Below are 24,483 nucleotides of genomic sequence, written 5' to 3'. Positions count from 1 at the left end.
GGATTGAGTTTGGGACACACCTTAGGACTGGGGTGAGTTGTAGCGGGGACACTCCTTAGGACTGGCGTGAGTTGTAGCGGGGACACTCCTTAGGACTGGCGTGAGTTGGGGCGTGGACACTCCGTAGGACTGGCGAGAGTTGGGGCGTGGACACTCCTTAGGACTGGCGTGAGTTGGGGCGTGGACACTCCTTAGGACTGGCGTTACTTGGACTTACTTGAGAGTTACCTCAGTCCATTAGGACTGGATTGAGTTTGGATGGAGACATCCGTAAGGACTGGGGTATATTGGACTAACATAAGAGTTCTGTCGGTCCCTCAGGATTTGAACATCTTCTTGGCGACGGCTTTCAAAAGTTTAATCAGCTTTATTATTATCATTATTTTTTTCTCATTTTGATGTCTGTGCTTGATCAAATTAATATAAAATTAATCATGAAATTTTCCGTAGCGTTTGTCCGACTGCGTGGACCTACTTACAATGGTTAAGAAAATGCGACGACATCGTGATAATCAGTGTCTAAAATGCAATAGGAAATTTTCCTCATTTGAATACTTACTTCACAAAGATTGTTCAATTAGTATATAATATTTACTGTATGATATTTTACAGCGTTTGCCCGACTGCGTGGACCTGCTGACGATGGTGAAGGACATGCGACGCCAGCGCGTAGCGATGGTCCAAACTCGGGACCAATACATGCTGCTACATCGCGCCCTCCGCCATCTCTTCACGGACAGACTTGCCCTCATCGATGAACATCCTTACGCCAACATCGCAGTAGACGGCTCCCCTCTTGGTCTGCATCATCCCGCATCCCATAAACCGACGCACAACCGTAATGGATCTGGCAGTAACACCCCCACCGGCATCAGCAGCCCCATCAGCACCCCCGCCAGTACTCCCATCAGCACCAATACCAGCATCAACAACAGCATCAACACCAGCACCCACGCCAGCATTAACACTAGCACCAAAACTGGCACCGACATCAGCAAAGCCTCAGTCAATAAGGCTGTCCCAAACTCCAATGGATATGCCGACAAGAGCGAGGAATCCTGCAGCCTTCGGACTTCTGATGGTGAGTTGCAGTTCAGAAGCTTTGAGTGACGGTATTCATGATCTGGTGTGTTTCAAATGAATCATTTCATTGTGTTTGGTGTACAGAAATTTGTTGAACCGTTAGCATATTTTGCGACGTTTACCTACAACATCTCCTAAAAAATTAGGTCATAGTTCAATGAATAGGTGTAGTCCCTCTCTCAGTGACTAGTGGAGCAAACGACTTTTTTTAATGATATAATTTACTTCAACTGAATATTCATCGGGTAGTTGATACTTATACCGTGTCTGAATATATTCTTATTTACAGGCAGGACTCAGGATACCTCAGACGCTTCTCGTGCTCATCGGAAAGACCAGCAACAAGAAACTCCTTCTTTTTCTGGGGTTCTAGGATCGTCACCTACTGGTCTCCTCTCACCTCAAAACCATCGTTCTGATCAAACAGAACCTCAGAGCCCCCGCTGTGGTTCTTCTGAATTGCCTGAGAAGAACGACTGCATTTGCAGGACGGATGGCAGCAGTTGCAGTTCTGGTCGTAAATGCGGTGTCAAAGAATCTAATGTTGATGAAGTTGACAGCAGCAGTGACAGCAGCTGGCGCTTGCGTCTAAAATATCAACCACAACAACAATCCAGATCTCAACTTCAATCGCCGCAATCCCAATCGCAACTTCAATCACCGCAATCACAACAGCAATCTCCGCTACTGCAACAGCAATTTCAATCACATGTACAGCCCCAACACCAAAGACTCCTGCAACCTCAACCCCTGAGGGGTTCATTGAGCCCACAGAGCACACCCTACAGCACTCCGTTGAGCACCCCACAAGGCGGCACGCCCTCCGCGACACCCAACACGACGCCAGGTCCTCTGCAAGGCATCGGTCTCTTGTCCCCTCCACAGCCACCCACTCCTCCTACCCGCAGCCAGACGCCCTCACCCGTTATTGCTCTCAACATGAGGGCCTACGAAGGCTGTCACTCCCAGCAACAACATGGTCATCAACAACAGGGGAAGCAACAGGGACAGCAGCATTTCAATAATTACGTCAACTCCCCGCAAATGCTCACCCAGTCACTGGATTCTGCTGCACGAAATCAACTTTCTGGCCAGAAAGGCAACTTCACCCTGACGGACGTCAAGCAAGCGCATCAAAGTCAATGGGGAGCTACAGGCAGTCGTAGTCAACGTGGCTTTACAGACGGTCAAAATCAACGTGACTTTACAGACAGTCAAAATCAACGTGACTTAACAGACAGTCAAAATCAACACCAAGGATCCTTTACAGCCGTACACGGACTGCGCTCTCAAGGTTTGAAAGGTTTTCTTGAGGCTGGATTTGACGACCAAAATCCTAACCAAAACAATTCGGTTCCTGCAAACGCTCGAGTTTCAGCTGTAAAGAAGCCTCGTAAAAGTATGGAATTAAATCGTCGTCCCAGCATCAACAAACTGAAGCAGCTTTTTGAGACCAACAAGCCAGAAATTTTCCCGAACGTCGCGTGCGATGAAACTCGTCCATCTTCATCATCGGTAAAGCTTTCAAGAAGCGCGAGTTCAGTGACGCTGAGGTCTTCGTCTCTCTCTTTAGCCAGTGACGTCGGTGTCAAGTCTATGAGGCTCAGGAGGAGACCTGGTCTTGGTTCTGAAGAATCTATCAACTTTCTTCAAGCACCAACTTATAATGCGAGTCAAAACTCTGACAAAATATCCGAGTTTTCGAAACGAGTGGACCATGAAATGTCAACGGCTGCTGGTCTCTCCTTGCGGATATGTCCGCCTCCGCCTCCTTTGAACGAGCGTCGTAATTTGGAAATCAACAGAAACGTAAGATCTGTTGAGCCGGATTCTCTCTTATCGAAGTCTACTAACTTTTCTGATGATGCAGCCAGATTATGCAAGCCTCCTTCCTTGCCTTTACACGTAAGCCCCAACACAAAAAGGAGGCAACATTTGCGCGATCATCCTTCCCCATTAGGGACCAGAATAATTGTCGATGAAAGACCAGCGTTACCTGTTAAATTAAAGAAAAAGAGTCAATCTTTCCGGTATGCTCGGGAGCAAACGCCAAGCTCTCCGCTAAGCAATCGTAGTCCTGATTTCAGCCGGAAAGCTGTGAATGAAGTTAACAATTACTTCAGCTTGGAACGAACCAAGGTTGAATCACATAGCGTAGCCAGTGACAAAACATGTCAACAAAGAAGGTTTGGAGATGTCAACTCTCTGCCATCGGAGTCTGATGAACAAACGATCTTCCCTTCAACTGGAATTTCATCTCAAATTTCACGCCCTACCACCCTTTTTAATGACAATGACATACGTCCTCAGATCCCACCTAAGAAGTCTGTACAAAATCGTACCAAAGGAATCGGTTCTGAAGTTTTTGGCAGCAGTGCACCCGCGCTGTCCAACTCCCTTGACCGTTCATCATCAAACTGTTATGCGCCTAAGCTGCTTGCTGCTGAGGCTTGGAAATCGTCGATCAGTTCTGATTCCGATCAAAGTTTGTACGACCAACTTCCATGCCAAGGTCAACAGCCACACAACTCCACGACACACAAACCGTATGTTAATGCGCGTCTGGTGCGAGTTGCTGATTCTGCGAGTGGCGAACGCGAAGTTTACTTCCCCATGCCATCCCGCAGGAATATTCCTGGAACAAATAAACCTAGTCCTGACTATGCCAACTATCCAGAAGACGATTGGCTGGGTCATGCTGCTGGTGGTTCATCTCGCTCTCTGCCTCGTAATAGTATGAACGCTGCTCCAAAGTCCATGCCTGGCAGCTCAACATCCATGGACATGTCGCCTGTTGAGGGGAAGATTCAAAATGCTCACATGCACAGCCTCGATGACGTGTCAGCTTTTCCCAGTAAGAACTACACCAACACATCATCGTACCTGAAGAGCGTTCAGGAGCTCAATACCGTACGTGGGGCGCTGGCTTCTGCGAACAAAGCTGTGACCCACGAGCCTATCGACTTCGGGGAGCATTCCAATGCCGGCAGCGACGACGACGTCGTCGTTGAGGTCGTCAACAAAGAAATTGTGGGCGAAAATTACAGACTTGAAGGCTCGTCGTCGCGTCCCATTTGCTTGCCAAACGAAGACTCGCTTCGGAACAGCCTGGATTCAATCGCAAGACAAGTGTATCAGGACTGTGAAAATTATCTTCTGCATGGTAGTAACAAGTCTGAAGTGCCTAATTTGATGCCGACGCATGCTAAAAAATCTTATAAGAACTCGGCGAATCAAGAGAGCTCCTCGTCGCGAAGCAGCGTCGATGAAACCTCGTCTTCCTCTTCTGTCGGCCGAAATTCTCGTTGCTTGAGGGAAGCAACGAAACAAAACGGCAATCGAGACGACGATCCTGATGTGTTTACAAGCGAAGTTAAGAGTCGCGTTAGCATTGCCCCGCCCGGCCTCAGAACACGGGAAAGAAGTAACAGCTACCGGCAAGCCGTCAGAAACGTGCCCAGTAACTGGAAACCTAAGTTACAGAACTTGGTAGATGAGAATTTAATTATGACAGATTCCATGACATCTTCTTACATCACTGAATCTCCTGAAGAATCCCAGTCTGAGGCTAACTCAATGTCAGAGGAACTCGGTAATCATATGAAGAGTGTTAATAAATACGAAACCATTTGGTTTGAAAAAGTCCGCGAAACGGGAAGATCGGACGAGAATTCACGCTCCGCTTGCAATGTTGCAAACGACAGACGCACTGAAGGAAATAAGTGGAATGAAATAAATAATACGAGCTGCATTAGTTCCAGTCAAGACGAAGGTAGCAGCCAGCGCTCTGTGTCATCTAAACGGCTTCATCATCCCGGGTCTCCTGGGTCGGGTTTGTGGGATAGAAATTTCCTTGGCCAAACTGAAGAAGTTTCGGGCCCGGCGAACAGTTCAGAACAAAGTCGAGCGTCCAATACACAGGCTGCTAGTAATGCAACAAGTGATGAAAACAATCACAATAATAATCAAAGAGAAGAGATGGCTGGGAGTAAACGTTTCCCTTCCTCGTCTGTAGCGAAAAGTGGACAATTCAATGGAAACCTACCAAGTCCTTCAAAAGAGCCAATTTACGTGAACACTTCGGAGTTAAGAGCGACCACTCAGCCGCACCACAGACTAACCACAAGCAGACCTGCTGCCAATTCAAGTATTGTACATAGCAACTACGTTGACCATGCAAACAACAACGGGAATGACAAGTCTTGTGGCCTCGAACCGGAATCATTTTCCTTGATTCCTAAACCGCAGGGACCATCTTCGACCACTCCTCCGAAACAGATCTCTCGAGCCCCCTTTGCCCCTTACATGGAAGTCCCGTTGCCCAAGGGGCTTGCAACTTCTGAAAATGCTGCACGTTCTGTTATTTCTAGCACTAATACCCCAAATTTTCCAAATTTTGGTGACCATCGATTGCAAAGCTACGGAAAATTCTTATCGGAGTCTGGCCAATCTCGGTCTTTGCCCCCGCCGCCTCCGCCTTCTTCTTTCAAGTCCAAGAATCCCCATCAGCATTTCCCGAGCATGGAACGCTCAGCCCCACTCAAGCCCCACTCTGGGGCGATGCTCGAAGGCTCAGCCCCACTCAAGCCCCACTCTGGGGCGATGCTAGAGCCTCTCTACCTGAGCCCAATTGATGCCAAGCGAGAACCCGAACCTGTCAAAGGCTTTCCTAACCAGCATAGTGAGGTAAAAATTTCAAACTCGCAAGGGAGAAGAAACTTTCAAAACTCTTATGCCGTTAGCCGTGGCGTGGAGGACGAACGTCACGGCAATGTGGCATGTCTTAGCCACGGCATGCCACGTGCTGGCCATATGGCAAGGCCGCCACATGGCGCTTCGGCTGAGTTCCCTTACGCTTCTTCTAAAGCTCACATCATCGGAGACTTCGCTATTGTCGGTACGATGTTTCTCATAAAATGGTGATTTTATAAAAATCTTTTAATTTTATTTTTATAATAATTTTCTTTTATGATATAATATAATAATATGATGTTTTTAGAAATCTTATAAATCCTGTTATTTAACCGTTGTGCACATGATGATGATCACATTGTCTGCTCATACATTAGTAATCCCTCCTTTTTGTTTTGGTATTGTTCTTTAAACCAATTTTGTTTTTTTTGTTTATGACATTTTTTTGTGATTTTCGAGTGATATGCCAGCGTTTTGTTCAACTATTTGTTTAGGGTTGTTTGTTCTGAGAATGCTTGCAGTTGACGTATCCAAGTCTCTTCTAACGAGTTCTGTTTCTATCAATTTATTCTATTTGTATGCATTTCAATATATTTGCCTTATATTTCATTTATTAGTATAGGAATTAGTAGGGATCGCAACTCTATATGTACCGTGTAGACCCGCCCTCGTTTGAATTCTCTAACGGTTGGCTTGAATCTTTAATACATATAGAGTTGCGATCCCTACTAATTCCTATACTAATCAATTTGACTTCACGCTACTCCCGCCCTTTCAGTTCGTAATAAAACTCTATCATCACCTTTGAGCGATGTATATTATTGTATATGCATATATAATAATAATGTATATATAATATTCAAAGTGGTCCAGTAGTTACAGTTCAGAGTACCAAGATTGGCGCAGAGAGGCGCGGGTTCGATCCCAGCTCTGTGCGCCAGTTTCTGGTCAGAATCGGCAAGGAGTCGGGGCGGTTAAGGGGACCTACTGATAATTTTGATAACTTCTATAGTTATTATCCGATTGACATGAAACTTCACATACATACGTAAAATGTAAAAAGAAAAACATTTTGCTCCTGTGAATTTTTCGAAAAAATTGATAAAAAACGTGATATTCATAGAAAACGGACAAATAACGGGTACTTCAGAAAATCTATCTCCTCCTACAAATATCATCCTACAACATCGAGACACGTATCATTCGATTCGTAAAGACCATATCTATCGACTCTATCGTTCCTTTTTTTCATTTTCCACCTATTATATCTAATTACTTAAACAACTCTCCCACCCGCTTCCCTTTAAAGAGACGTCATGAACGTAAATATTGGCGTACAGCGATGGCAGTGGTACCATTGGAAAGAGCAGAATTCCAGCTTTCAGATGAGCACAAAAACCGAAAAACGCCAAAATTGAAAATTTTAGGCAGCAGGTCCCCTTAAGCACAGCAGAATTGTAGCAGTGAGTTGCGAGTTCGAGACCGCAAAATGCTGTGAATGTTCTGCGATGTTAAGAATCGGCGACAGGCCTACGGCTTAAGAAACACTGAAACCGCTATTATTATTATATTATTATTATTAGTAATATGTATCATAATTTAAAGCCGTTCATAATATTTAATTGATAATAGTTTATTTCACTTGAGATCTCCCGCACCTTCAGGAGACTCAGCTGTCCGGTTACGTCGTGGGGCGCGGCCCCCTGGAGGGGACCTGCAGCCCGCGGTCCCCGTGGCGCCCCCGCGGGTCAAGCGACATTCTGCCGTGGGGGGCGCGGAGACCCCGCCAGACCCCGGCAGACAAGGTTCATATTATATTATTATTCATATAAAAATTCATCTTAATTAGATTTTTATTTATTTAACAATTTATCGAGGTTACTACTATTATTCATTTTTACATTAATTATTTTTACCATTATTATTCATTTAAAAATTCATTATAAATTCCATTTATATTTATTTAACAATTCATCAGGGTTACCGGTACTACTATTATTCATTTATACATTCATTATTTTTAACATTATTATTCATTGAAAAAAATCATTTTAAATTCAATATTTATTTATTTAACAATTTGTTAGGGATACCTACCACTAATATTAATTTCAACATTCATCTATTTTACAATTATTATTAATTAAAAAAATTTGAGATTGCGTTAATATTTAATAAAGAATTTGTTCTCCGCAGTACATTTGTAAGTTAAGCTCTTTGTTTTTTTTAACACACTATGATATTATTTCAATACGATATAAAATACAACAGCGACTCGGAATAATAAGAAGCGGCTAGTTGACGTGCTTCTTGCTCTATGTTATATTTAAATTAATGTATAGATATTTTATCATCATTGTTATAATTGAATAATCAAGCTAAATTTATCCGTTGAAAAAATCGGTAGCTTTCAAATATTAGTTTTGTGGTTAGAACCTTTTCTGTGATATTTGTACTTCTTATCGTAACATATAGGACTATTTTCTTGAATATATCGACTATCTAGTGAAACGGCTATTGATTGAAGTCTGTTGAAGCCTCTAGTAATGCCTCTAGTGAAGCTTCATTTGTAAATAGTTTAACAAGTTATAACTGACTAACATAAAACATTCTAAGTTAACGTCCGGATCACAGGCACGAGTGACGGCCGCTACACCACAACGTCACCGCAGCTACACAGGAGGGTGAGTGCTGCTCTGTACCTTTATTTATTGTGTTAATGTCTATACTATTACTGATATAGACATTGTTGATATAATGTCTATATATAAGATTCCTGATATATTTTGCTGTATCTCAATGTTGCTAATGTATCTCAATCTACATCATGCTGTATCTCATGTACCTTTTTTCATTGTGTTAATGTCTATACCATTACTGATATAGCATTAATGTTTATATCATGTCTATATGATTCCTGATATATCTTGCTGATATTCCTCCCAGTATTTCATGCCTGATATGCAAGTATCATTCATGTCGAGATCATGCTTTTATGCTTGCATCAGTCATGCCGTTATCATGCTAAAGCACATTCATGTCAACGTCGTACTTACGAGTACATATATGCGAGTGCTAATTAATTCATACTTCATTCATGTCTATATCTGCATGCTGGGAAATAATTCATTATGTTGTAATGAGTAATTATGGAGGCAGAAATGTCTGATGGTTATGAGTATTGGAGGAAGAGGTTATGAGTATAGGAGAACTTTTCGAAAAATTTTCTACAAGCTTAACTGACTCATTTATTTGCTTATCTTTGATCGATATTACTGACGATCACTCTTATATACCTATTTAGTATCATTTAATCTCAATTAATGTCAGTTATTTATTTGATGCTAATATTCCTGTTCTGATTTCAGGGCCAAACGGACGAACCCTATTCTTTACTGTAGCACAATACGTGTTTATGCTCTATGTTTTCCAGCACATTTTTCACTGATTTAATTATTTTCGTACGTTATCTCCACATTTTTTTCTTGTACAATGTACTTATCTTTTTATTTAATAATTACGTACTTCAATTTTTTTAGTTCTTCTCTTTCTTTTTTTTTGTAAAAGGTGTATTTGTTCACATTAGAGTAATGCACAATTAAAATTACTGCACATGCTTCTAGTTGCGTAGTTTCATATTTTTTTTTCTAGCGGTCATCTTTTCCTTTTATATTATTGATTTTTTTATGTTTGACTTCTGTTCGTTCTTCAACCTCGGCTGTCATTTATGTCGATTTCATGTCTGCTCTCAAACGATTCTCTTTGATCTTTTATTCAAATTATTTACATTGTATGGGCTTTGTTTGTCGCATTAACGTTTGTGTTGGTCACAAACTCTGTGGTGCTGTCGCTTGTAGTCTCACGCCTTCCTTGCTCGGCCAGACATCGCCCGCCCTGCCGCCCCACTGCTGGTCTGTCACGTCATCGTGACGCATGCAGGTTCGAGACGTGGTCTTACCCTCGTGCTATTTCCCTCGTTTTGTTCCCCTCGTGCTGTTGTCCTCACCCTATACCCCTTGCCGTTTTCTTTCGTTTTGTTCCCCTTATATTATGCCCTCATTTCCCCCTGCATAGACGCCCTTGCTGGTCTAGCATTTTTCATCTTATTGTTTTCATTGTCATGGTCTGCTCTTATGTTTCGTTTGTATAGTTCTTTTGGGACTGTTTACCTGGTATTCTCACCCTCGTATTCTTACCCTCGTATTCTCACCCCCGTATTCTTACCCTCGTATTCTCACCCTCGTATTCTTACCCTCGTATTCTTACCCTCGTATTCTTACCCTCGTATTCTTACCCCCGTATTCTTACCTTCGTAGTGTTTTTCTCGTGTCGTAAGCCAGATAATATTCGTTGTTTCAATAACAGCAGATTTGCAGCGTTTCCTCATTCGTTTCCTATTATTTCCCTGCTGACCTCCCTTGCTTTATTCAGTTTTGCTGCCAACGTTCTTGTGTCGCCCAGTTTATTTTGCGGCCAAACTTCCTATTGACGGAACCGCGTTTGTACTAGTGATTTTTTATGCTAACAGCACATTATTTCTTTCCTCTTTTGTTTACTCTCCGATTTTTTGTGTTTTCCAATGTTGGCATTGAAATCTTTAACTGGGATGATTGTTTTCACCTGCTTGAGTCGATTTGTATTACGAATTATAAATTCCATGGATTGCTTTAGTCCTGAAATTAGACCGGCGCTTGAGGTAATTTAGACCCTTCCTGACGCGAGATCTAATATTGCGCGCTCACTGCAGAGCGTCCACGGAGCTGGCGGTGTTGAGGGCAACCCTCCTGCTTCTCCTCCTGCACTTCCTGCCAAGACGGCCCTGCACCTCCTCCTGCCTCCTCCTGTGCCTCCTGCAACACTTTCTTCCTGCACTTCACCTGCACATGCACCACTTATTTCTTCCAGTATGCACTCCCACGGCAACTTTACCTCCTGCAACAACCAATCTTTTGCACCTTCCGGGCCACAAGATAGTGACAATCTGGTCCCTGTGTCCCGGTCCCGGGGCAACAGCAGCTCCATGGGGGACCTGTCCCGAACTGGGGACCCTCCTGAGGATGGACCCACCAGGGGGACCCAAGAAGTGGGTCAACGTCAGAGTCCGAATAATACAAAATTACCGGACATTAAGAAGCGGAATGGCAAACGCGACGAACAACAACTCAAACGGCAGAGCTACCATGGCGGAAATAGTGGTACCAATACTACTTCTACTCACCATCACCACAATACCAGTGACTCGTACTACCACCACCACCATCATCATCAGCATTCTATGGTGCAACATCAACACCATCATCATGGACCTCATTCGTCGTCGTCCTCGTCTACAACGCAGGGACCTGCTAAGCAAGGGACCACAAAAACCTCATCCGATCTTTCGAACACTTCCTCTTCGTCTTCTGATCCTCGTCTTCACAATGCCAACGGCCGTCATAAGTCAGACAAGCCTTACTCGTCCCCTCCTTCTACTTCATCGTCAGGTCATAGTCAGACTCAACTTCAGTCGTCGCTAGCTTCGTCAAGCAATTCGTCAGCTGGTCAAGACGGCACCTCATCTCCCAACAGACGAGCATCCGGAGACGTGTTATCTGTAGGAGCGCCATCTTTCTTTGGCGGTTCTACCTTAAAACCTTATCAACACACGTCAACATCGTCACCCTCTCATCACACGCCGCCCTCAAATACCGACTCAATGTCATCACCAGAGCATCTTGGTAAATCATCTCCTCACCACCCTGGCTCATCACCCCCACATCACCCTGGCTCATCACCCTCACATCACCCCATCACAAGTCACCCACCAAACTCCCCTCACGCATACCTACAACGATCGTTGACCTCAAGCGCTATCTTAGTTCGCAGTCCTAACCAATCTCAGCCACAGAACCGCAGCTTGGAACGCCCCGACAAAATCAACGGCGTTGATACTGTGTCCAAAACACCGCCTAACCCTCAGGCGACCAGCAAGTTTTCTATGCCAAATTTATTCAAGAAATTCAGGGGCAATGTGAACTCAAGCACAAAACTCAGCCCCTTGCAGCTCGCTAAAAAATCGTACGTTCATCCCAACCGTGGAGCTGGCAAACAGGGAACTGATGTTGGAGGGGGTGATGGGGTGATGTCGTCATACGTAGGTGATGAGGTAATGTCACAATGTGGAGGTGATGGTGTGATGTCATCACAGTACAAAGATGAGAGGGTGATGTCACAGTACGGTGGTGATGGAGCAACGAACGTGGTTGGGGCTCAAAATGATGATGATGATGCAGGTCAGAAACCCAGTGGAAAGAAGAAAAATCAGAAGCTTCCGTCATCAAAAGGCAATGTAAATAAAAGTCGTAAAGTTGGAGCTGAATCTCGTTGCCAAGTCCCAGAAAATGTCCAAGACTCGGCCGAAGACCGAAGCGCTTCCGCGTCCCAAAAAAGCAAAATCCCAAACGCCGCCGATTCCTCGAATTCTTCTTCATCTCCTTACTCATTCAAAGGAAAATCTAGCAAGAAAGGCAGTAAACCTGATAGCAACAAGAAGAACAATTCAACAAATGAAAGTAGGTATACTGGACCTGAATCACCAACGTCGCCTAAGCCTTTGGCGCGGGCGTTAGGAAAATTTAAGTTCATGAGAAGTTTAACCGGAGATCAAACTGACTCAGGTCTCTCATCCTCATCCAGTAACGGAAGCACCGTTAAAAATAAGACCAGTGATAATAACAGTAACGGAAACGGTTGCAGCGGAAACGGCAGTAACGGCAACGGAAGTAACGGCAGCATGAGCCCTCTTCAGAAAAGCGCTAGCGTTGGCCACAGCATGTTCACTTCAGTGGTACAGGACTGTGGTGAGTGTAAACTGCTTGTTGTTTGTCTATAAGATCCTATAATTTATCCAACTATTCATAAAATGTAGTATATTTATTTATATATTAATAAAAAAATTATATTCCTAACTTACTTCGCACAATGTTTTCTTACAATTTAAATAACGGAAGTGTATAGTTCTGATCGTTGTCAGAAATTTGTGTTCCCTCTCTCCATGCTATTGCTTCCTCATCAGCTCCTTGTCGTGTGAACTATAATTCTACAGACTTTTTATTTAATTATTTTTATTATAATGATATTTTTGCAGGTTTTCCGCGGTCACAAAAAGCAAGACGCCCGTCGGCCAGTCCGCCCCCCGCCCGCCAGCAATATCTGTGATCTGCACATCGTCGTGCCTCTGATGAATATAAATGTGTCATATTGTCCTCATAGTGACACACTTACTCCTCCCTCGTGCATCACGCTGACAAATAAATGTGTCATATTGTCTTCATAGTGACACACTTACTCCTCCCTCGTGCATCTCGCTGACAAATAAATGTGTCATATTGTCTTCATAGTGACACACTTACTCCTCGTGCATCACGCAGACAAATACGTGGCTCAGATTATCCAAATAGCGACATACTTTATGGTGCGCGTAGTGATAGTTCCTTCTATGGCTTTAATCTGGGTCAGAGTGAAGGTAAAAAAAATTGTATCGCTATTCGACAATCTTCCTCATTTTTCTGAGTGGCACGTCCTCTTATAAACGCAATCTTCATGATTTTTTTATCGACAATTCGCATGCTTTTTAAACCAGGCAGCGAAGCTCTATTTTTCTTAACAATTAAATCGTTAATAAAGTTTACGGTCTTGCTTATGTAAAAAAACTTCCTGACTCGGGCCATTTGTATAAAAATTTGACTTGCTGCCATGCATGTAAATTCTTTATTTTGTTGTTCACTAATATTGTGATATTAGTACGCCGTACTAAATGGTCAATATGTTTATTGTAATGCTATTCTTACCTGAATTCTAAATTCATCTGACTAGTTAGTTGCTTAACGCTAAATAAAGTTCGTTCAGCTGAATATAATCACCGAATTAAATTAAATTACTGGTGAATATCATCTTAATTGAAACCGTCTTTAAATGCTTCATAAGAGATTGTGGCAACCGTGAAACGTTCGTACACTCAGAAACATAAGTGGGTAATGTCGTGCAAATAGTGACACACTTCCTGCACGTGCCACCGATTACGCCTTTTGCTGGGTCAACAATGTCCACGTAATGGAAACAGTGCCGCGCTATTTGGACAAAGTTTCCACTTATTTATCTGAGTGTACAAGACTGAATTTGAAGCAAGTTATTGTATTTATGTGACGAGAGCTTGCAATGCGCTCTGAACAAAGTAGGATTTACGAGAGTATAGGATTAATACGGATTAAATAAAGGATTAATGGTGATTAAAGGAAGGATTAATGGTGATTGAAGATAGATTAATGGTGATTAAAGAAAGATTTAGTAAAGAGATTAATGACGAGATTAATGTTTCGAAACGAAAGTGTTGATATATTTGATCGTTGTTTAACTAATAAGCGTTGGACTGGTCTAGCGTTATAATGTGACGTTGTTTTGTTAGTTGAAAAGCTTCTTATGATGAGATGCGTCTTCGGTGCACGTAGGAAAATGAATGGGTTATTGTCCAAATAAGCGATGCATTTTTTGCTTGGTGTGGGTCATTCTGACTCACTATTATATTATATGGGTCACTATTTGGACAATATGACCAGACATTTTTTTGTGAGCGTGGCAGCGCGCCTGACTTAGTTTTAGTGTCTAGCGCCATTGACGAACAAATGTATGTGAATCTCTATAATTTTATGCTACTTTTATTTGGCGCACTTGAAATATCTTTTTCTAATTCTATTGTTCATTATTTCTTATTTGTTCTCTCTTCATTCGTTTACTATACTTAGGGCGTTCGTTGATATTCTTCAGAACGCAAATTTTTATAACGCTTCCGCTTAATCCCTTTTTGTGTGCACAGCCTTTCTTGCCGAAGCAAGATGATGTTTTCTGTATATATTGGTTTTAACGGAGGACTTAGTTTACTGAACGATTATTTATTATGTCTCGATGTAGTTTAATTGTACTCTCTTTTGATATTGCAAGTTTGTGCTATTGACTTTAGTTTCTACTCGACGAAACGCCTTCAGAAGTGTTGTGTTGCAGAGGCTAAAACACGTAATATCTTCGTAGAGTAAGTAGATCAATATCTAAGTAGGATAAGTAGATAATAAGTAGATCAATACCGTAGAATTAATCGATCAATAAACAAAGAATATAGGAAAAAAATTATGAACTTGATACATTTATCGTAATTCAGTTTCGGCATGAACATCCCTTAAAATATTAACATTGTAGCAGACACTTGGATTGTAGCAGACACTTGGATTGTAGGAGACACTTCTATTGTAGCAGACACTTGGATTGTAGCAGACACTTGGATTGTAGCAGACACTTGGATTGTAGCAGACACTTGGATTAACTGAAAGTTATATGTTGTCTTTGTTACTCAACTGAAGCTTACATTGGCTGGTAATTACAATTTTCATAGATACGTTGCATGAAATGGTTAACAAGTCTACCGATCATGTTTCTGTGCTAGATATTTACATGCATTTGATAATTGAATGCTAGATATTTACATGCATTTGATAATTGAATGCTAGATATTTACAGGCATTTGATAGTTAAATGCTAGATATTTACATGCATTTGATAATTAAATGCTAGATATTTACATGTAGCAATTCTTCGCCTTGTTAACTAATCGCAATCACTCGATATTGTGGAACGCGTTATTTTTGTAATGTTTCTGGGTCGTGAACTTTATTATTTTTCAGTCACGTACAGATTTGTACTAATGCATATTTGGTAAATCGGTTCGTACTATAATAATAATAATATTAATAATTAATGTCTCCTATTAAAATCATGCTACGCAGACTGGAACTTGAATGCAACATGCGCATCGAATCGTGTAAAAATTTGTTGAATCTCTTTTGATTGATATTATCTGTTGATTGTTCGTTGATTATTTGTTTGTAATGTTGAGTGTAAGAGGCCGCCTACCGTCCCGAGTGTTGAACATATGCAAAGAAGCTGCCTTACTTACAGAAATGTTATAGCAAATGTTATAGGAAACCGAATGTTGTAGTTACTAATACGTTATAGTAGCAGATATGTTGCGGCTGTTTAAATGTTTTTTGCTTGACTAAGAGTCATGTTGAATGAGTATGTAACGAATGTTATATCTAATTTCGGTTTACAATGTTATCGCTAAATTTATACGATGTTTTCGTCACTATCAAGCCACCGCTCATTCAGTATAATTTCACTAAGCGAATGTAAATTTATTTTTTCTAGGTAAATACTTATATTAAATGTGAAATGTGGGACGAAGTAAAATCCCTCAATATTTGGTTTACGTGTATTGCTGTGTAAAATGTTTGGTGCTGAACAGTCCACTCGCACAAATTTTCAGCGATAAATCCAGGGTTGTACGTACAATACCGTGAAAAAGTAATACCTTGTAAAAAAATACCATGAAAAAGTAATACCGTGAAAAAAATAATAAATTCAACAAAAAATCTTCCTTGTCCCGTTGTTGTGATGCTCTGAATGGAAAACTTTAGGCACTGAAAGGAATTTGACGAAGAAATGTTTGATAACGTAAGATATTGAGAGAGGAGAAAGCCTCCCTCTTCTCACAGCGTTGCATTTGTCTCGAGTTATTAGTGGGGACTTATGTATAGAATGTGTTCTGTATTAATGTAAATATAGATATTAATAATATAGAATTAAACATCCTGTACGGGGGATGTGAAATGCCTTACTATTAACGACGGATGTTTAACTCTGCGATGAATTGTCATTTGAATGATATTGAAGAATGATGTCAGAAGATATAGATTTATAATAAGGAGTTGCTGCTCAATTATGCGTCGCGGTACTCGAATATGCAAACTAATTTACTATGCAAAGAATGCATCATATATGCTGGTGATTTCGTTGCGGCCTTACTATCTGCCCGAGACAGAAAATAATCTGAAAAATAAATGGGTCACATTGTCCAAATAGTGATACACTTCCTGCACGTAGCACTCTTTCATCATTTATGCGGGCTAAACTGGGTCAGGATGACCCACACAAGAGCAAAAAGTGCGTCGTTATTTGGACAAATTCTTATTTCTCTGAGTGTAGCAAAATGTCCACTCGAGCCTCGCATTATTCAAGTTGTTCATAGTACGCAAAGATTAGTCTTATCTGACTACTATTTGTTTTATATTTTGAACTAAATTGTGTGAAAATTATTAATGATGTTTTGAATTTTTATTTCGATTGTTTCTTGGAGTTAAACTTGCATTGGGGTTACTAGAGATTCCTGCGATAAATTGCACATTTTTTAGATAGTCTAGTGAAATTCTTAACGAATATTTCATAACTTTAAAGACTAATTGTAAAAATTGTTCCCCATTTTGCGAGACTCACCAATTTTCAGGAGGAGCTTTGGCCCCCACACCACCGATTTACTGAGGTTGTTTACTGTACGTGATTAATAATGATGCGAGTTATAATTATAAATACAAGAGTTAATGCGAATCGTAATAGTAAATAAATTAATTAGGAATTGTAAACACACTGATTAATATGATAAGTTTCAAGTTGAATCTTGCGTCTTCCTGTTTGATATTATTTGGAAGTGTAAATTATATTAAGTTTAGCGACTTGTACGAAAATGCTTCACTATCTTTAAATAATTCTCTACTTTAGCCGTGCTGAGAACACACGAGTTTCTTACTAAATGTTTTCTTATCCTGTTTTCTGTCGTCGCATTAAATTGCAGCAGAAATTATCTACTGAAAAGCAGTAGACTTGCATCGGCTTTACCGATGCAAGTTTGATCTCGAATGCCGCGTAAGAAATGTGCAAGAAAAATACGTAAGAAATCGATGCTGAAATTCTTGAAAAATCACTAATTGCTGGGAGAAACTCAACCCCAAATATCAAATAGAATTTCTAAGCATTTCAAACTGCCCGTGAAATCTATTTCGAATATAGTCGCTTTTCGGATGAATATATTTATTTTATAATAAGAAATTCCTTCAGCATAACAAGACTGTCATGAGTGTCCTTGCCCAAGCGAACGATATAAACAAGAAGTGATCGATGAAGTTTTTAAAGTTCCTGCAAAAGTAAATACTCAAATCTTACATTCTATCTATCATATCAATCTTACATTCTATCATTCTATTTACGTACATTCTATTTGTACGTAACAGACTTTAATAACAACTAATTTAACTGCAATAGCATCATTATAGTGCCGTTATAATCATTTTTTTCCATTACCAGCGACAGACTTACGAATTATTATTGATGACGTCAGCAGGAACGTCTGTATTGCGCGTTCAATGAAATATTTTACACAATTGTGTATAATATTTGGTAAAATTATATCTAACCTATTAAAATATCACTTAACCATGAGATAAAACTCCTATGATACGCTAATACATCAACGTAACACAATGCAAATCTGTTGGAAAAAAGTGAAAAAGAAAAAAAACGCTGAAATGTTATATCTTGCCCGCCGTGGGAAGGCCGCGCAACCAACCGCGTCTCTGAGCGAAATACACTCAAAAAAATTGGTGAGTCACAGTGTCCAAATAGTGATACAATTTCTGCATGTAGCTCTGATACGCCATTTGCCGGTCAAACTGAGTTGGGATGTCCTTCATAAGCGCTGAAGGTGCATCGTTATTAAGACAAAGTCTCCCTCATTGCTCTGAGTGCTGACTGTCTCTGTACGGTTATCTTACACGATATCTTCGTAGGAATAGTATGAATATTGAACAAGTATAAATTTCAGTAGAAAAAAACACGATGGCCGGAAATATTTTTTATAATAAAAGACACGATCATCTCCATGAATGACGTGCAAAGCTTAGGTTTGAATATCCAACGTTTTACGTTATGCATTGCGTCTATTTTTTCCGAACTGAGAAAGCCTGATATATTCAGTAGTAATAAGAACTATAAAAACGTATAAATATTATAAATATAGAGAAATATGGATGTTGTATCACAAAAATTATAAAAAATCGAGTATTGATATTATCAACCATGGATATTACCGTCGAAGGATTCCCCAGCGACAAAACCCCCGTCATTTTTCTGGGTGTTTAAGTCGGACGGTAAGGCAGCCAAGGAGCGGCTTGATAGGAACACAGTTACCATTTAGATGAGTTCTTAACCTGAAGCTTTTAAGTTATTCGCTATTTTGCGCGAGTTGTTGCTGTTCTATCTTGCGGATATGGCGACCATTGGAAATTGAGCGTTCGCTCAAACATTGATACGTTCAGAAGGGTTTCCCTCAATTTCATATGTAAATGAAATTATTGTCGTTTGAAAATGAAATTATTTGAATTCATTTCAAATAATTCAATTATTTGAATTCTAATTTCATTTGAAAATGGAATTTTTTATTTTCATGTGAAAATGGAATTATTGTCATTATTTTAGCCATTATTATTAATGCAACGCGGTTTCTCCTCAACACTCAGAGAAATGAGTGAAACTAAGCCAAAATGCCACTGCAATTTTTGCCCCTGAGTGGGTCATCCTGACCATTTTGGCCCATCAAAGGGTTCGTATCCGTGCTAGCTACGCGCAAAAAGTGTCATTATTTGGACAACATAACCCAACAAATTTTTTTAAGTGGAACAACCAAAAAGTCACGCCTGTATTTCGTCTTGGTAGACAATTCTGGATAATGACGAGACTTTGTTATCATTTAAATTTCTTTGTAATTTATACAGTTATTTATTTAGTCAGTTAACGTTCCTCGTTTAACGTTTTCAACTCTAACACGCCAGTTGTAAATGGGTTAAGATTATTGTTAGTAAATAGCGTAGTTGGGGTTGAAGTGAAAGGCAATAAAGGCACTAGTAGGTTGAATAGTGAACGCTTTAGTTTCTATTCACAGTTTGTTAAACAAAGACGGGGCCAAACCTACACCTGCAAGGCGGATCGTTTGGAATACAGACACGAAATTGTGTCAATAAATCAATAAATGCTATCAAGAACGGACTGAGGTGGAAATGTGTATCATGTCGACTATCGTGTGGAAATTATAGTAAGTAATCTAAACTTTCGTTCCATGTATATAATCAAATTAACGCAGTTCAGTTAATTTTTTAAGTGAAATACGTATTTCTATCGTTAAAATTATTTATAATGATTTACACCCTTCACAAAAATTTATTTTGATACAAAATAATGTCACCCAAGTATCTAAAAACAGTTTAGCGATATATCTGCTTCAAAACAAACTTCAACATTGTTTACCGTATTCATTACGCAAATGATAATTACGATAGACAAACTGAATTAGGCCGAAAAAATCATAGTGGAACGGCTACTTTAACAATATTCTTGAATTTCAACTGTTTTTTAGCATCGTATGACAAAATAGAAAGAATCTCCTACGCATGTACTGCGTTTCATCTTCTCTACACTTGTATTTTCCATGCTTCATTTACTCATGTCATATCCTGCGACGAACAAATTTGTTGTTGGTTTCTCATTGTTCATTTGACTATTAGGAGGATGCTATGAATGATAGTAAAACAAACCTAGCTTATTTCTTACAGTAAAAGAAGCATCTTGATCAGAAGAGGAAGCAAGAGTCCTGCATTCAAGACGAACATCCTTACGCCAGCAGACGACGATTTCCCACTGAGCGAAGTGTATGTCAATATTCTTCGTCTGCCCAACGGGCTTTCAAGGTCAAAATGTAAATGTATGTTGCTGGTCCTGTATGTAAATGTGATCGATATTCATAGCAATTTTGGCATGCAATGAGAGTAAATGGTTTGGTTTTTGAGCAAAAGTTAGTTCAATAATGATGGTCAATAGGCAATAGCAATGAATAATTCCTCAATAATATAGCAATAATAATTCCAATTTGCATCATATCAGAATTAATTAAAATTTAACATTTATAGCCTGAAAACCAATCAATTTTGATCATGCGTTGAATATATAAAGAGAATGAGTTTAAAAAATGGATTGACTGTCACAAAATATCGTTCACATCCGTAAAGTTCGCCCAGCGAGCGAACGAGCGGCACTGACCGCAGACGAATCGTCGAGTCCGAGTGAGTAGAGGCAGTCAGTGGTGGCTTAGTCGTGGGAGGGGTAGGACGTGCGACGTTCTGTGGTTGAAATATTTTGTTTGCTTCCGAGGTTTAGTGCGACTCAAGATGACAGGAGATCAACAGCCAAACAACCATGAAGAAGAGGATGATTCTGGAAGTGACATGAACACGGCCTTTGGTCGTGGTCAACGTGGCAGAAAAGGAGCTTTGAAAAAGAAAAATGTGTTCATGATAAAAGATCACCCTTTTATTCCAAGATTCTTCAAGCAGCCGACGTTTTGTAGCCACTGCAAAGACTTCATTTGGTGAGTATCCTATGAGAACCGTCAAAATCCACGTTCATTTATAGCAGATAGATTATATAGAAGTACGTATAGGAATAAACTGTTCATGCATCATCGTGTTGCAATACCATCGCCCTGGCCTCTGTGACTGGCACGCCTTTTGTTTTTGTTCTTGCATGGTTGCTGCTAACCTAACTTTACCTGTCGTCACTTCTACCGTAATCTTATCCCGCATGTATCAATGACATGTTTATGATCTAATCTCTCTGTGCTATATTCATATTGCTAATAAAAATGCAACATTTTGTTCGCGACCGTTCCAGTTTCCATACTGCCAATGTAGCATTTACTCATGTTCGATTGCCTGCCTTTCCATTTGGTACTAAATATTGCAAGTGCTTATTCCTAATGCGGACGAACGTGAACATTTCAGCGGCATGACGACCCGTGGGAATCCCTCGCGATAATGTCTTCGGTAATTATCAGCGAGCTGCCGATAACAAATGTGATCCCCCGAAACTGTTGGGTTATAATCCACATGGTTATAACTGTGAAGATTGAACGTTAACCCAAGTCTACTATATACTATAAAGTCTACTCCTCTATACCCAAGTCTACTCCTCTATACCCGAGTCTACTCTATACCCGAGTCTACTCTATACCCAAGTCTACTACTCAGTCTACTCTATACCCAAGTCTACTACTCTATACCCAGTCTACTCCTCTATACCTCAAGTCTACTCCTCTATACCTCAAGTCTACTCCTCTATACCTCAAGTCTACTCTTCTATACCTCAAGTCTACTCCTCTATACCTCAAGCCTACTCTATACCAAGTCTGCTCATCTATACCCCACGTCTACTCCTCTATACCCAAGTCTACTCCTCTATACCCAAGTCTACTCCTCTATACCCAAGTCTACTCCTCTATACCCAAGTCTACTCCTCTATACCCAAGTCTACTCCATCGTCTATACCCAAGTCTACACCCTGTCTCTTATACACATCTAGATGTGTATAAGAGACAGCCCTCATTGCTCTGAGTGCTGACTGTCTCTGTACGGTTATCTTACACGATATCTTCGTAGGAATAGTATGAATATTGAACAAGTATAAATTTCAGTAGAAAAAAACACGATGGCCGGAAATATTTTTTATAATAAAAGACACGATCATCTCCATGAATGACGTGCAAAGCTTAGGTTTGAATATCCAACGTTTTACGTTATGCATTGCGTCTATTTTTTCCGAACTGAGAAAGCCTGATATATTCAGTAGTAATAAGAACTATAAAAACGTATAAATATTATAAATATAGAGAAATATGGATGTTGTATCACAAAAATTATAAAAAATCGAGTATTGATATTATCAACCATGGATATTACCGTCGAAGGATTCCCCAGCGACAAAACCCCCGTCATTTTTCTGGGTGTTTAAGTCGGACGGTAAGGCAGCCAAGGAGCGGCTTGATAGGAACACAGTTACCATTTAGATGAGTTCTTAACCTGAAGCTTTTAAGTTATTCGCTATTTTGCGCGAGTTGTTGCTGTTCTATCTTGCGGATATGGCGACCATTGGAAATTGAGCGTTCGCTCAAACATTGATACGTTCAGAAGGGTTTCCCTCAATTTCATATGTAAATGAAATTATTGTCGTTTGAAAATGAAATTATTTGAATTCATTTCAAATAATTCAATTATTTGAATTCTAATTTCATTTGAAAATGGAATTTTTTATTTTCATGTGAAAATGGAATTATTGTCATTATTTTAGCCATTATTATTAATGCAACGCGGTTTCTCCTCAACACTCAGAGAAATGAGTGAAACTAAGCCAAAATGCCACTGCAATTTTTGCCCCTGAGTGGGTCATCCTGACCATTTTGGCCCATCAAAGGGTTCGTATCCTGTCTCTTATACACATCTAGATGTGTATAAGAGACAGGTCTACACCTCTATACCTCAAGTCTACACCTCTATACCCACGTCTACTCCTCTATACCTCAAGTCTACACTTCTATACCCAAGTCTACTCCTCTATACCTCAAGCCTACACCTTTATACCCACGTCTACTCCTCTATACCTCAAGTCTACACTTCTATACCCAAGTCTACTCCTCTACACCTCAAGCCTACTCATCTATATCGAAGTCACACATAAGATCATACCATTTTTTTAAAGAACTAAAATTCCTTCACTGCAATTCAGGATATATGCGTCTGTACGTCTGGCACTGCACGCCATAAGCCCATTGTTATGACTGCTCTTCAGTATTGTGGCCGCACGGAAAGCTTGTCTCTTCACCGTCGGAATCAAAAGGCTGACACTGCAACTTTATTGTCAATGCGCAGCCTGCAAGTGTTCACTTCTGCAATGCTGGCTTTTAAATAAACTCGTCTGGATCAGCTTAGAATAGGTTTAATGTGTATGTAATGGCTTTACGTGTATATACGTGAATACTATAGCGCAAAAAAACTATGTATTTGTGCGCAGAGCTTCTGGTTAAAAGGTCAAGCAGTTCCTAGTTTTTAGTCTGTTTTCTTGTTTTTTTTTTTTTTTTTTGATTATTGCGGGACTCGTGCCATATAATGTACCAGGCCAGCATTGTACTGTATCTTCGTATTGCTTTGTAGTGTATTATTGTACTGCATTATACTGTACCAGTTCAGCATTATACTATATCGTAGTGTATTATTGTATTGCATTATACTGCACCAGTCCAGCATTGTACTGTATCATTGTACTCCATTATACTGCATTGTACTTATACATGATCTGATGCATGTTAACACACAACATGATTAATGCGCAGCATGACATGATGCATGTTAGCATGAGTAAGATGACTACAAGAAGAATCCGTAACACGAACCAGAATATCAATGCAGCGTTCACAACACAGAGAGCTCAGTGTATTGAGCCTGCTGCTCGTACTGTAACACTGTGCGCTGTAATATTGTGCTCTGTAACACTGTGCTCTGTAACACTGTGCGCTGTAATATTGTGCGCTGTAACACTGTGCGCTGTAACACTGTGCGCTGTAACACTGTGCGCTGTAACACTGTGCTGTGTCACTGTGCGCTGTAACATTATTCGCTGTAATATTATGGTCTGTCCATCGTCAGATGCAGTGTTGCACGTCGATCTGTCCATCGTCAGATGCAGTGTTGCACGTCGGTCTGTCCATCGTCAGATGCAGTGTTGCACGTCGGTCTGTCCATCGCCAGATGCAGTGTTGCACGTCGGTCTGTCCATCGTCAGGTGCAGTGTTGCACGTCGGTCTGTCCATCGTCAGATGCAGTGTTGCACGTCGGTCTGTCCATCGTCAGATGCAGTGTTGCACGTCGGTCTGTCCATCGCCAGATGCAGTGTTGCACGTCGGTCTGTCCATCG

General features: G+C 40.5%; 2 protein-coding genes across 3 annotated transcripts in view; both read left to right on the top strand.

Moving 5' to 3' along the window:
- Positions 1 to 13,081, top strand: part of LOC108680035 — a 33,861-nt gene extending 20,780 nt beyond the window's left edge. The window contains exons 7-13 of one of the 2 annotated variants that reach the window (XM_047881266.1): positions 613 to 1,081; positions 1,373 to 5,611; positions 5,654 to 5,980; positions 7,440 to 7,580; positions 8,410 to 8,459; positions 10,523 to 12,614; positions 12,902 to 13,081. In XM_047881266.1, the coding sequence (XP_047737222.1) occupies positions 613 to 1,081; positions 1,373 to 5,611; positions 5,654 to 5,980; positions 7,440 to 7,580; positions 8,410 to 8,459; positions 10,523 to 12,614; positions 12,902 to 12,972 (7,389 nt within the window). In that variant the 3' untranslated portion in view covers positions 12,973 to 13,081. Of the gene's footprint in view, positions 1 to 612; positions 1,082 to 1,372; positions 5,981 to 7,439; positions 7,581 to 8,409; positions 8,460 to 10,522; positions 12,615 to 12,901 lie in introns of both variants that reach the window. The other variant, XM_018168799.2, reaches the window with a different exon arrangement.
- A 7,728-nt stretch (positions 13,082 to 20,809) lies between these two features.
- Positions 20,810 to 24,483, top strand: part of LOC108680034 (protein kinase C, brain isozyme) — a 74,069-nt gene continuing 70,395 nt past the window's right edge. Inside the window, exon 1 of the mRNA XM_018168798.2 lies at positions 20,810 to 21,109. Within this exon, the coding sequence (XP_018024287.2) occupies positions 20,910 to 21,109 (200 nt within the window). The 5' untranslated portion in view covers positions 20,810 to 20,909. The remainder of the gene's footprint in view (positions 21,110 to 24,483) is intronic.

Source organism: Hyalella azteca, unplaced genomic scaffold (assembly GCF_000764305.2).
Source record: "Hyalella azteca isolate HAZT.00-mixed unplaced genomic scaffold, Hazt_2.0.2 contig980, whole genome shotgun sequence".
Taxonomy (NCBI): Eukaryota; Metazoa; Arthropoda; class Malacostraca; order Amphipoda; family Hyalellidae; genus Hyalella; species Hyalella azteca.
Note: the sequence above shows the minus strand (reverse complement) of the source record. Positions and strands in the feature narration are given on the sequence as shown.